The sequence below is a fragment of the Excalfactoria chinensis genome, chromosome 2 (genome assembly GCF_039878825.1).
Source record: "Excalfactoria chinensis isolate bCotChi1 chromosome 2, bCotChi1.hap2, whole genome shotgun sequence".
Taxonomy (NCBI): domain Eukaryota; kingdom Metazoa; phylum Chordata; class Aves; order Galliformes; family Phasianidae; genus Excalfactoria; species Excalfactoria chinensis.
Genome location: NC_092826.1, coordinates 5,330,163 through 5,343,490, shown reverse-complemented (window position 1 = coordinate 5,343,490; position 13,328 = coordinate 5,330,163). Strand labels below are relative to the sequence as shown.

Below are 13,328 nucleotides of genomic sequence, written 5' to 3'. Positions count from 1 at the left end.
TATGAAAATGACACATATTAATCCATATCTTCATCTTACAGTAGTTAAGAGTCTCGTCTAGAGGATAGTCACAAAGTACTCTGAGGTGTCCGTTGGCCAGGAGGTGGTACAGCAATACTGACAAATTATTTTACAGAAAAAAAGTAGTGGTTGATTTTTCAAACTATCTGAACATAATAATTATCCAGAAAATAATAATAATAATAATAATAAATAAATAAAAAATAAATCAAATAGTCATCTGCATGAATATATAAAAAGCTGACTTTCGTATGTAATTACGAAATATATATTTCTGAATTTATACAAACACACACATACGATGTAAATTCAGAGCTCCTTAACAAAATAACACAGTGGAGACATCAAAAAAGGCTTCAGTGCATTGCCCTTTCAGATTAAGTAGAGTCCATGCTGCTTATCCACAGATAAGGAAAGAAATCCACTCCTGTTGCTGTGATCAAACAAGGACCCCTGAGCTGAAGAACTGCCTTGTTATAACACATCACTGCAGGCAGCAGGCATAAAACCAGTCAGGTTCCAAAATGAAACTTGTTAGCAATTTTTTTTTTTTTTTTTTTTTTTGTCTCTCCCACACATTATGTACACACTCACACATACAAGGGGTACCATTCAGTAGCGTAATGAAATTGTGCCACTAGAAATTGCATTGAAGACAACAGAAAGTACAAGAAATGTTTTGATTCAACTTTGACAAATAGCAATAGGGAAGGACATAGGCAGCTGCTGCTCTGGGTGCAGTATAGATGGCCTTTTGTCATGTACTCATTCACTCTAGCATCTGGTGGAGGAATTTTGCCCTTTTCCCCACTGCTATGTACTGCCTGATCCTAAATGAATGAATAAATGGTTGTACTCATATATTTTGTAGTGATTATTATTTGCTAACTCTGAAGTTCATCATATATATATATATATATATATATATATATATATATATATATATTTCCATTTTACACTTGAGGAAAATAATACTCATCTCTTTCCAGGTTCATGCAAAGAGAGAGAACTGAAGGGTGTTCTGAGTTTCCATCGTTGTTCTTTTTTCTTCATATCAAGGAATATGAATTCTTCAGACCTCGATGAATTGCATTCTTCATCCAGACATAACCCTTGCCTCCAAGGAGGGTGTATTTGTCTGGGCTTAGTGTGCCCCTGGGAATCCTTTTAGAGAAAAACTGTAGTTGAAGGGACCCAAGAAGGAAGTGAAGATGTGTATATGGAAATGGATGTCCCACCTTGTGTTGTCCTCCCAGTGCCTTCTTATGGAGGGCATGGCAAGGCCATGTCAACTGACAATGCTTTGCCACAGCTTCTCTTTGCTGGGGACACATAGCTCAGCACTGCCAAGGTTCACAGGAACCAGATCAACCAAGTGAATCTCAATGCAGCTCAGTTACACAGAGAAAAAGGCAAGGAGAGAAGAAGAAGAAGGTAAGGGAAGGAATGTAAAGGGAAGGGAACTGTGTCTAAAGAGTAAAAAATTATCAAATGAAATCTTCTTCAAGGAAAGTACTTTCTGGGCAAATCCTAAAGGATATGAGCTGGCATCATTCTGCTTTAGCTTGGTGCCAGTTTCCTCAAGGGAAATAAGTTCTTGTTGAATACAGGCTTGAATGAGCCTTGATGCCTGAGAAGGACACAAGTAGAAGTGGACTGATTTCTTGGCCTTCTACCTATACCTACGTGACTTTCTCTTTTGATTTTCCCCTAAAAATTAGTTTAAACTAGTTCCCTTGCATGTGACATTTCTCTCATAGTGTTTGGCACAATATGCTATTAAACTTGTATCATGCTTTATGCATCACAGAAATAGTCTCAGTGCAGCTTTCTGATGCACAGAGATGGTGAAAATGTTCACTCTGAAACACTCTTTATTTAATAAAAGTAATATTGACGACCACAGATTTCTATTTAGAAATGCCAGGATCTATTAAATACTGCCAGTCACTGATAAAGAGAGAGTAACTTCAGGCCCAAATCTCTGTTCATGAGATTTGTGGAAATAATTGATTTTACAGTTTGAGGCTCAATCTGGGAAAAAAAGAACATGTTAAGTCAACTCAGAAAGAAATTACTTCTTTGTTCGTAGCGAAATGAAATGAACGTTTCTTTCTTTCCAATGGCACTTTCAATAATTATTGCAATTTATCATTTTACTGTGACATAACAAGTCAAGACTTGTCAGCTAACCGACCTCATACACCCTCTTAACAAACTAAAGATATTAATTAAAGCATACCTTAAACTCCTCAGTTTCATAAAGCTAGACAAATTACCATGCACTGTAGCAATTTTTAAGCTGGGAATCACAGCAGGATGGATAGAGGGTGTTCTGATGGAAAATTTATTCCAACATACTGAAATAAATGTTTATCTCCTTGTTTCCCACCAATGTAGTGGACTGAACTCAGTGATTCTATCATTCTTTCCTAGCACTGACCACAGAATTTGGGCTCTCCCACTTGTTAAGAAAATGGTGTAATAATGGGATACAATATATAAATAAACTGTTATGATGACATGAAATTCTTTGCATGTCATTTAGTTCTAAGAAACTAGAGCACTTGCCCCACTGCTACTCCATTTGGGTTTTCTGAAATTTAGTTCCTCTTTTGTCATTCTGAAATGATTACTAAAACTGTCTCGATATTGTGTGTCATGGTGTTAAAGCATTTTATGATTTATATCTTTAAGGTGCTATACCATCCTTAACATCATTAACCCACCATTAAGCATAAGATCAACTCCTTGGTCTCATTCAAGACATCCACCTGTAGCAATCAATTTGATTTTTTTTTTTTTTTTTTCCACTACTCCCACCTACTTGGCCAGTGAAATAATTTTGCAATGGCTACTACCATACTAAAATTGTTTCTCACTGTGTCCTTTTAGTATCTGATCCCAAACCAAACTTTGAGTCTCAAAGGAGAGAAGGCAAATGGAGCCACCTGCACCCATGCAAATCTATTTACTTGATAGCCTTTCCCACAATTCAATGTGGAGATCTCCCTAATCAGAGAAGTTTCTGCATGCAAGCTAATTAGCTTCTTCACAAATGTAGATAAAAAAAAAAAAAAAAAAGAGAACAATCATAGCACTACTGACCTCTTCTTAAACTTAGAAACTTTTAACACCAAAAGCACTGTCAAAACATGGCTAAGGAGGAAATATCTACTTGTCACTTGTCAGTGATGAATTACTTCAACCTTTATGGGTTCTTTTTTTTTAAACATTCTAACATTTTGTTAGTAAGGCAGATTTTTTTTTGTCTTGTTTCTTTCAAGTCTGCCATACAACCGCAGTTACCAAATCAGTTCCTGTGAGTCATAAGCAGGTGGGAAGCAGTCAAGACACTATTGATAGCATTAGTATTTTTATTATTATTATTTTCAAATGTTCTTGCATACCCACTTCTTTCTGTTTGATTCACAATCAACTTCCCTCAAAGATGTGTGGAAAATCTACTGTTCTGTATATGCTTTATCAAACTGGAACAGAACTGAAGTTTAACAAGTCTATGTTTTGGAACCAGTTGTAGTCAAGTATTAAATAAAGACAAAAGAGTCGTAAGCCAAGAAAGAAATCCCAGATCTAAGCCCTGATAGTTTCTGAAACTGCAAGCCTTTAGGCAGAGTCTTGAAATGCCCAAATACTGGTTCATGCAGCACCCTTCACAGTGTCCATGCTTTCCAAAGATTGCCGGTAGGAACTGACAGCACTGTCATTTCTTTCAATTGTAGAAAATTCTACTAAGCTCAAAGAAACATCTTCCAGCAATATGTTATTCTGAATTTCTTATGGTCTATATAATTGGAGGAAAAAAATAAATAAATTCTTTTATTAGTAATTTTTTTCAGCTTAAACGAATTTTGTCCATCCTTATATAGTGAAAACAATGAACAGAAGCTCTTTTGCAAAATACTACTCCAAAGTTTGCTGTAAATCAGTTTCCATTCCTTTCTCATCTATATTGCTGAAGATAATTATGTGTCTCAGAGAGTTCCACAACTCACATAATTCAGGTTTTCTGAGAGACCAAATATCTATTGGATTTCTCTCACAGCAATGTTTCAGAACCTGCACTTTCTGGAGTAGCACTTTATTTCAACCAATCACACAATGAAAGAATTACTAGTGGTCCTGGTTACTAACCTTTTCTTTCTTGCAAACAGACTACACAATAAATGCTCCACTCCTGACTATGTGTTGCATGGCTGATCTGTTGTCTTTGACACTTGGGGGATGTGGTTTCTAAGGCAAGAAATAACTTGGTGCTTAATGCTGTCTGTGATTATGCTGCATTCTTGAAGTCTTTACTTCAGACATATTCAGGCAATGAATCATTTATACCTCTTTTACATGCATGTACACATACATCTAATTGCAAATGCAATTATAAAACAACATACAGCCCTTTTCTATTACTTCAGAAATCCACAATTTCTACATTATCACTGAAGCAAAAGTAACAGAATCCTTCTTGGGTATGTTACTTAAAGACAATTATATCAATTTGCTATAATTTACAGCAACAAAACTGGGATTTTTTAATAACTGGAGCTGTATAAATTTGCATAAGTATTGTATTTTCACAGGTTCATTTTCCAAGGCCAGTAGATACCTCCTATATTATGCATAGTACATATTCCAGCCCTGAAGTCATTTGCCCTCAAAGGCAATCAAATTTCATGAGCCATGAGTCGCTTACTGTTTGTTCTGCAGGCCATCATTTTATGTTTTAAATGAAATATTTCCAGTTTAGTAGAAGAGAAAGGGGGGATTGGCTGACAGTTATGGAGAGTCAAACCGTATTTGTTTACAAGAGAGACACAATATGTAGAGCAGGAACAATACTCAGCACCGCTTTGAAGAAACTCCTCTGTCCCATTTAGGCCTTCACTCTTGCCTCAGGCAAATGTCTGGCAATGTCAGGTAGGTTTGACTACACTGGGACATGCAGACTGCTACAAGACATAACAGTCTGTGAGATAGTCCTGATTTTTCATTTGGGACATCAGAGAACAGACAGATCATGTCTCCACTTACCATGTGGCCTTCTCTTTCTCACTGAAAGTTTGGAAAGAAGGTTTGTGACAGTCATAGAAGTACTGTAAGCTTATGTGCATAGTAAACACATTGAGCTTACCCTAGAAAAACCTCTAGACCTAGATTCACACTCAGATACTCTTATGTCTCACTGCCTGAATGAACTCACGCACATATCTCAGTTATGCAAAGACCTGAAGCTATGGATTTGTTGCTGCAATGATATATTGCACCTTTACACCTTTCATTTTCCTCTGTTGTCTGCATTCTGCTTATCCCTCTTCATTCCAGTGTCCCAAATCTAGAGTCCATGTTGACAAAGCAACTTCTATTTTCAGCTTATTTCAAGCCAATTCTTAGTCAGAAGTTGAAAAGTTTTTGTTGCAAGTCTACTAAAGGAAGTTAAAAATTCTTTGCTTGATGCTAGTTCTGTTGCCTCTTGAAAACCACCCTGCTTAATTATGGAATTAACATTTACAAAATAAATAAGTGGTATTGAGATTGGCATACACAGGTGCCATCGTGAAGATCAGACATCTGAAATGCAATTGTTGCAGCCACAGTGGTAATAGTGACTAAAGTAGTAACAGATTTACTGGCTGAAGGATTTCTTTCCAGTTATCAGAAACATTAAGTAGGAAGAACACAAGTGTCCAAGACACATTTTGAAATGTACTTATTAGCTGTATTCAACTCAACTAGCTTTTGTCATCAGATCATTTAGTGTAATTAAGTAATAAAGGCTTTCTCTAAAGCCACTTTGATTCACATAGACTTGGAAAAAGAAATTGAGCTCGACACTAAGCTAAGTGGGATGGGTTGCAAATAGAGCAGTTCTGATTTCAGGTCTTTTTCTCCAACTTTTTTGCCCTTCCTTCCTTGAAGCGTTAACTAATTCTACCCAGTAACTGTTTTTATTTTTTTGCCATCTATAAAAACACTCCAGTATGTTCAGTAAACATATGGTTAAATACAGCCAACTTTGGGGGATTTCATTCTTGTATTAAAGCACTTCTAGAATTTTTCTTATTTTGCCCATGAGGCTCTAAAAACACTATTTGTATACTGACTAAAACTTTGACAACTGCTATTACTGGAAAGACTTGAGAATCACTGACCCATCTCTTTTCACTCAGTCCATTTCTTTCTGTTAGTCAGATTCTTGAAACTTGACTGATACTCAGATAATTTGTAAGATATTGAAGCAGAAACAGTTCCTGTACATAAGTTGATGCTGTGGGGACTGCATTTCTAAGTTCTCTCAAGCACTGTACCAGAACTTATAATTCATATTTGCTGTGAAAAAAAATTTGTAGGTCATTATGACTGGCATGCTGGCTTTGAACAGAGGTACAAGCTTTTGCTGTCACTTGAAGATTTGTTTCCACAAAATATAACAATGTGGTTACAGAAAGAGAGAATCTCTCTTCTTATTCCCTAGTCCCTGAGCTGCTGTCTGGAACTCTTGCCAACAGCAAAAGGGTTTCCCTCCAGATGATAGATCTCGGCTGTGCTACTGTTGGCATCTGTGCTACTGTTAGAAATGCCATCAGCTCAGAAGCTATGAGACTTGATTCAGTCTCCTTTCAAGAACTCTCTCACCATCAGTCAGTGGGAATTATTGCAGTGTTCTTTAGGGTGCATGAAGATAATTCTTCAACAAAGAACCACTGGGAAAAATATTGAGAAGAAAGAAAAATTGAATCATAGAGTGCTCAAACAAAGGAAGGGAGCAACCAAGTCCATATCCCAAAGCAAAGAGTAAGAAGGATTTTTCTGCTGCTTCTGCACTCCATTTAATGACAGAAAGAAAGAAATATCTGTCCCAGTACCTCTTTTATATGCTTCAGCAAAAATCAGTGCTTCAATCTCTAGAAAGGGAAAGTTTTAACTGCAAAAATATCAGTCAAATAAATAACAGTACAAGCCATGTCAGTGGATTCCGGCCCCAAAATAAGAAATTATGGTGATGTTAGACATTTAATTGAATCAGGACATAACTGTAATGATAGCTACAAAAGAGAAGGAAATTCTATGTGAGGAGTATTATTACTTTTTGCACAATCACCCTAAATTAGTTGTATAAACACTAATTTCAGTTGCACAAGTCAAGGTGTGATTGACCTTCACAGACACGTGTAGAGAAATAGAGATATTTGTAAACAGAATGTAGCATTTTGACTTTTTTTACAATACATACATATTGTAGAAAAACTGTAAGAAATGAAAGTATGAAAACTGGGACTTCTATGAAAACTCCACTGATTATAAGCAATTCCTAAGGAGACTCCAGAAGACTCCACCACAAAATTAAAGATTTCCAGGAATCTTCAGATTATTTCATGACAGTGAAACCCATATGAGAATATTGTTACATTTTTTAACACATTTTACACCTAATGCCAATTTATTCCCAGTTTTTAACTCAAAATGCAGATCATTGCTTTGCTGTAAACTGCATATACCAAAAGCTAAGAGCCATAAATAAATAAATAAATAAATAAATAAAAAAGTCAATGATTAAAGAAACCAGTTATTATCAGATTATTAGTTAGCATGTTTTCTGCTAGAGCTATGAAATCATTTACAGTACTTTTTAAAGATGAGCCATTTATCTTCAGGCAACTAAAGATTAAAGACTTTATCAGTGATTATCACAAATGGTGCCCTGAGCATACTGATTAAAGATACTTGTCATTATACTTTACAAGGAACAGTATACCAGTTCTTGCTATTTTAGAAAAATTATGTACTGGATGTCTGCTGGAGTTCCAGTAACAACTAATCCCAATTTGCATAAGCAAGACACTGTAAGAGTCCTAATCCTTTAACACTACCCATTAAAAATGCATGCTGAAGCATGAGAGATGTTCCTTTCCATCCATTTTCTTCCTTCTCTTTTTTCCTTTCTATTTCTTTTTCATATCACATCATTTCATGCTGTCCTGAGAAAAGGAGCAAGGGAAACAAACTAGAAAGATGGTTGCTAAGCAGAAAAGAATACAAAAATATGTAAAAGGAAAATCTAGAATATTGTTCCTATGCATGGAAGGAATGGAAAGTATAAGATATGTATTCTTTTTTCTTGAAAATAAACTGAGTTTCCAGGACACACTACAATTCCCATGATGGATATCAAGTGGGTTATTCTCTGGTGATAACCTGACTTGATCTGAAAAAGTGGCATGTAGTGGTTTAATAGCACCAAGTAGAAGAACATAAGAACAAATTGCAAACAACTTCTGTGCGACATAAAAGCATGGGCTTTGGTATTTAGTTTCGGGTGTTATACTGAAATAACCTCATTTTTTCATATATTGCTAGGAAGAAGAAAGTGTTAGCAAATTGGCTGTGGGAAACAACTCTGTAATTTTATATAAAAGATGCTCCTAGTTCTTGTATTAATCCAGACATAAACTTTAAGTCTTCTGGGATAGCTACATCAATGCTAACACTTCTCATCAGCCATTGATGCCTTATTAGTGGGAAATCATCTGGTTAATCAATTTGATTACCTACATGTCAACTTATCTGCAGTGCTACTGCTAGCCAAATGAAAATAAGATTACTGTGAGTACAGCTTATTAATAACCTGCATTATGTCTTGATTATAACACAGCAGGCATGTGATGCACAATATTAGAAAGTCATAAAATCATCCTGACAGCAGTGAATATGGAAGAGGTGTGTGGTGGTGAGTAAGGTATAAAATTGCAGAGGTGTGAGTGCTAATTTATTTTTCAGTTTTTCATCCAGCTAATTTTCAGATCTGCAGGGAAATTTTTATTTTTATTCTTTTGTAGATGTAGGACCTGCAGATATTTTTCCCTGACTGGTTTTTATGGCTGCTCAGATCACATGAAAGCATGAGTCTGTGTGGTGTTCTGAGACATCCAAACAACATCCAGACATCCAAAACAACACCTTAAACGTGGGAAGAAACAATTTACCAGTCACCACTGGGAATTGAGACGTCCTTAGAGAAACCAGCCACACAAAGTTCATGGATATGCTTTATGCCACAAGACCTCCAAAGTCCTTTTGAATATTGTTAATCCCCTCTGATATGTATATACCATCTGAGCATAGTTTATAAATTGAAGAGATTGTTAGAAAGTAATAGCTTATTTTCCTATTTTGCAGATTATTCTCTACTGATTTTTTGGCCAGAAAAGCATAGTTTTTCATATTTGTCTAACAGCAAAAGGCACTAATCAACAAGAAATAGTTTTGGTGTCATAACTTTTCTTGAAAGGAAAACCATTGCATAGAATTAAAACAAAATCACTTTGTCAATGCTCAAGAAGCTCCCTGTGTACAGGTAGAAAAAAAATATTAGAGAGATATGGACAAAGGGATAGAGGAAGGGAAGATCCCTGTCTCCTAGTTAGGACAAGAGTGGAAAGTTTAAAACAACAACAACATAAAAACACACCAAGGCTTAGACAGGTTCAATTATTATAGCTTAAATGATTATAACTTCTCTGCTGAGCTGAGAGAGGAGGATACTGTCAGTGGTGTTCGGAAGTCACTTGTGGAGAGCTAGGGAAATGACGCAGGTACAGTCCAGAGCTGCTGGCATTTAATTAACCTCCATGTGGATAAGCCAGAAGTACAGCACAGGGAGCCTTCAGGATCTATCACCTCAGCAGTGCGAATGCAGAAGTTTAACATAGTAAATGGTGAGAGAAGCTGATGATAGATATGAACCTTCTTTGGAAATGAAGCTAGTAATGTGTACTTTTATTAAAGAAAAGCAAATTGAGTACAATTGATTCTCGTGAGGAACAAAAGGCTAAAACTTCTTGTATGATCTAGAGTTGATATATCAAGATAAAAACCATCTACTTCATATTCAGGAGGTGCTTGGAGGCATGACATCAGATTTTTAGAACAATTCTAGCTTTTCTCAGAGCTCAGCACTAATATAAATCCAGCTGCTACTGGAGCTAAATGTTCGTATCTTGCCTGAACCATATCTCTAGTCATCTACTGAGTATGATAACACTAATGAGGAGAAAACTGACTTTTGTGAGCAAGTCTGCTTCGTAATAGTGGAGAATTTATGAAGCCTATGAAATTGGATACATTATTGAGTTAATAAGCACTTCAGAGATACTGAAGTACCCACTTGCCGAGGTTTTAAACTACACAGCTCCTAGTCTTGAGGAAGAGTGCGCAATAAGAATGATTTAGAACTCCTACCTATTACAAACTACCACTCACATGGAGGTATTCTTGAATATTAATTGCACTGCAGATGGTGGAGTAGAAAGCTCTTTTTTGTTTACTGACAGGAGACCTCAAACACTGGAAAATCCTCATTGTTCACAGCATATCAGAGAACTGAACTACCAGATTGAGTTCTCTACAGTCAGCATCAGAGAGAAAGCACTTGGCCAGCAGGTGCCTCCTAAAGTCATAGAACCAGAAACTTCTCAGATCAAGGGCAACACAGGAATGCATAATCAGCAGAACTGATTATGGAGGTGAAAACAAAACAAATAAAAACATGAAAACTGGTATATTAAAAAAAAATAAAACAAAAAAAAAAAAAAAAAAAAAAAAAAAACATGTTTTCCTGCATTATAGGCCATAAAAAAGAATTATCTGAAGCCTCCTTACCATTCATAACAGCAGGGATTTTTTCCATGCCCTGCTGCTCAGTGAAGTGCTTATTTGTCTTAGAAGACAAGATATGCTAATTGTTGTAGCCTAGACTTCAACTGGTTGTATCAAACCATAGCATTTTACATCTAAAGAAAAAATGTAGTGGTATATCTTGAGCTAAGGTATCTAAGAATTACTGACTTGGACATGAAACAGACAGTGTCCAACCAAGAATATATATAAAGAGGTACAGAAAACTCAGCTCAGGTTTTTCTCTAATAAGGATCTATTCTCATGACCACTGACAGTTGTTGAATAACTCCTGGATGCTGAACACATCTATAGTCCAGAAGAAGTTGTCTTTTATAAATGAACTCCAAAAGCCTTGAGGGGAATCTATAAACTTTTAAAGGGATATAAATTCTATTCAGTATAAAGGACTGCAGCACTGCAAAAAATATTACTCCTCATTCTTTAATTAGTCATAGTTTGATATGAGCTTCAACATAAAACAGTCATGAGGCCCTCACTGTCAGGCTTACCTTCTCAGAATAGTTCCCTTCCTACCTCTTAATTTGTACTTTTCATATTGCACTAGGAGAAGTAATCTTCACTTATTATCATAAATCATGTATAGCATATGCAAAATCCATAGTCATAGGCCATCATAGTCTATTAAGTTATAATGTTCAGATCAAGAACAGATATCATGACTTATATAGTTTCCTCAAGCTAAGCAAATGCACACCTGGCCTTACAGAGATGTATTGTGCAACATTGTATTTCTAATTGATCAGTTTGATGCTCAGATGACCTGCAGCTTAGCAGAGAGCTAAAGCCTATTCATGATAGGTCATCTGCTAGGAGAATAACTATGCTGTCAGAAAAGAAAATAATAATAATAATAATAATAATAATAATAATAATAATAATAATAATAATAATAATAATAATAATAATAATAAAATAGGTCTGTAATCAAAGAAGATTAGTCAATCAAAGTGGATAGAAAACAGGGTTTGCACCTGAGGCAAATATTTGGTAAGGAAATAAAGTTTCCTAATCAACAACAGAGATTTATCTGCAGAAAATGAAATGAAAAATAGGAGTTGGGGGTTAGTCTTTACATTTATCTTCTTAAAACAGAGATTTGTCCAGAGGATAATGGAAAGTAGGAACCATTCTCCAAATAAGCCTCTCTCTTGTGATGTAGAGACATACAGGGATTAGTTTTTAAAGATAAACAGTTATATAAATTTATATTTTGGGACTCTCTACTAGAGAAGCAGAGGTCAATTTGTTTGCCAGTAGCATACAGTGACCCAACAGCTCCAACAGCAGCTTCAGGCCAAATATTCTCTCAGTTTCTGTTAATTCCCTGACAGTTCTCATGCACCAACTGCATGAGGTTAGTATATTATTAATACTCAGGTAGAAGAGAATACTTTTGACAGAAAGTTTGAGAGAAGCTGAGGGCAACATTTTAATCAGAACCCTTGAATTTAGGTTTCCTAACAATGAGATGATGCCAGTGTTCTAGGTTGAGGCTCTAGATTTGACAAAATATTTTTGACAAAAACAAACAAGCAAGCAAAACACTGAAAAGCTAGCACTTTCCTGACAAACACACAAACAAAATCCAATTATTATTTCAAATAGACAACTGTTCTAAAAGCTGCACAACAATCTCTGTTTATTACCTACAGTAAATAACAAGATCAAAGGCATACACTAACTATGGGACCTGCCTTGAGTAAGGCAAGGTACATAACACCCCTTCAACAACACACAAACAGTACTCATTCCTCAATATTTCAGACACAAGCCCTTCCAACTTCCTTCTTGCCACCAGCTTTGGCCTACTGCTAATCAAAACATTGTTAGTAATTACTCAAGGGCTCTGGTTGGTAAATATAAGATCTGAAAACAAGGATCTTTTACTGAATAATTAATTTCACCCTAAAGCAGACATCTGGTCAAGTGAATGCAACTCTGAAAGTTAATTGGTAATCAGGGGAATATCCATACTTCCTGAACTTTTCTGAGAGTGGTCTGAACACCCAGTAGCTGTGAATGCAAATACCAGGTAGTTCACAGAGAAATGTAGGATTCTTCAATATATATATCCCTATACTAGTGATATAAACAAGAACATTTTTTTTCAATACAACATGAACATTTTGTGTGACTAAATAGAAGTATTATTGTCTTAATAATACCTTCTTACCTCTGATGAAGTGGGTTTGCAGTAGCCAGCTCCAAACACAAGATTTTCTAAGGACATACTGGATTGGTCTGGTCCTGTATCCAAGTTGCCTTTACCAAGCCATGAACCTTTCCCTGGACGAGCAAAACTAAATAAAGAAAAAATAAGTAAAATAATTAGAGCAGTTTTGTTAAAGAAGAAACATTTCCTCCCTCAAGAAGAAAATACTTGCAGGTATTTATTTATTTGGCTATTTATTTCAAGTCAATGTCATAAGTCCATACACCATGTTTCCCTTAGAAATGAACACTGTTCAATATGCACTAGATAAAACTTTGTGAGTGGGGCTTTCTGTCTTGGCATTCAGTCCACTGGTTTGGAAGTTATTTTTCCTTCAGTCCTTCCTTTGCTCTCTTACATATCCTTTTCTAGTCTTACATCT

General features: G+C 35.8%; 1 protein-coding gene across 4 annotated transcripts in view; it reads right to left on the bottom strand.

Annotated features, from left to right (window-relative positions):
* Window positions 1-13,328, bottom strand: part of FAM135B (family with sequence similarity 135 member B) — a 243,632-nt gene that overhangs the window by 35,302 nt on the left and 195,002 nt on the right. For all 4 annotated transcript variants that reach the window (XR_011902795.1, XM_072328219.1, XM_072328218.1 and 1 more), the window contains exon 7: window positions 12,908-13,034. Coding sequence is in view for 3 of the 4 variants with exons in the window: in XM_072328219.1 (XP_072184320.1) it covers window positions 12,908-13,034 (127 nt within the window). In the remaining variant the exon portion in view is untranslated. The remainder of the gene's footprint in view (window positions 1-12,907; window positions 13,035-13,328) is intronic.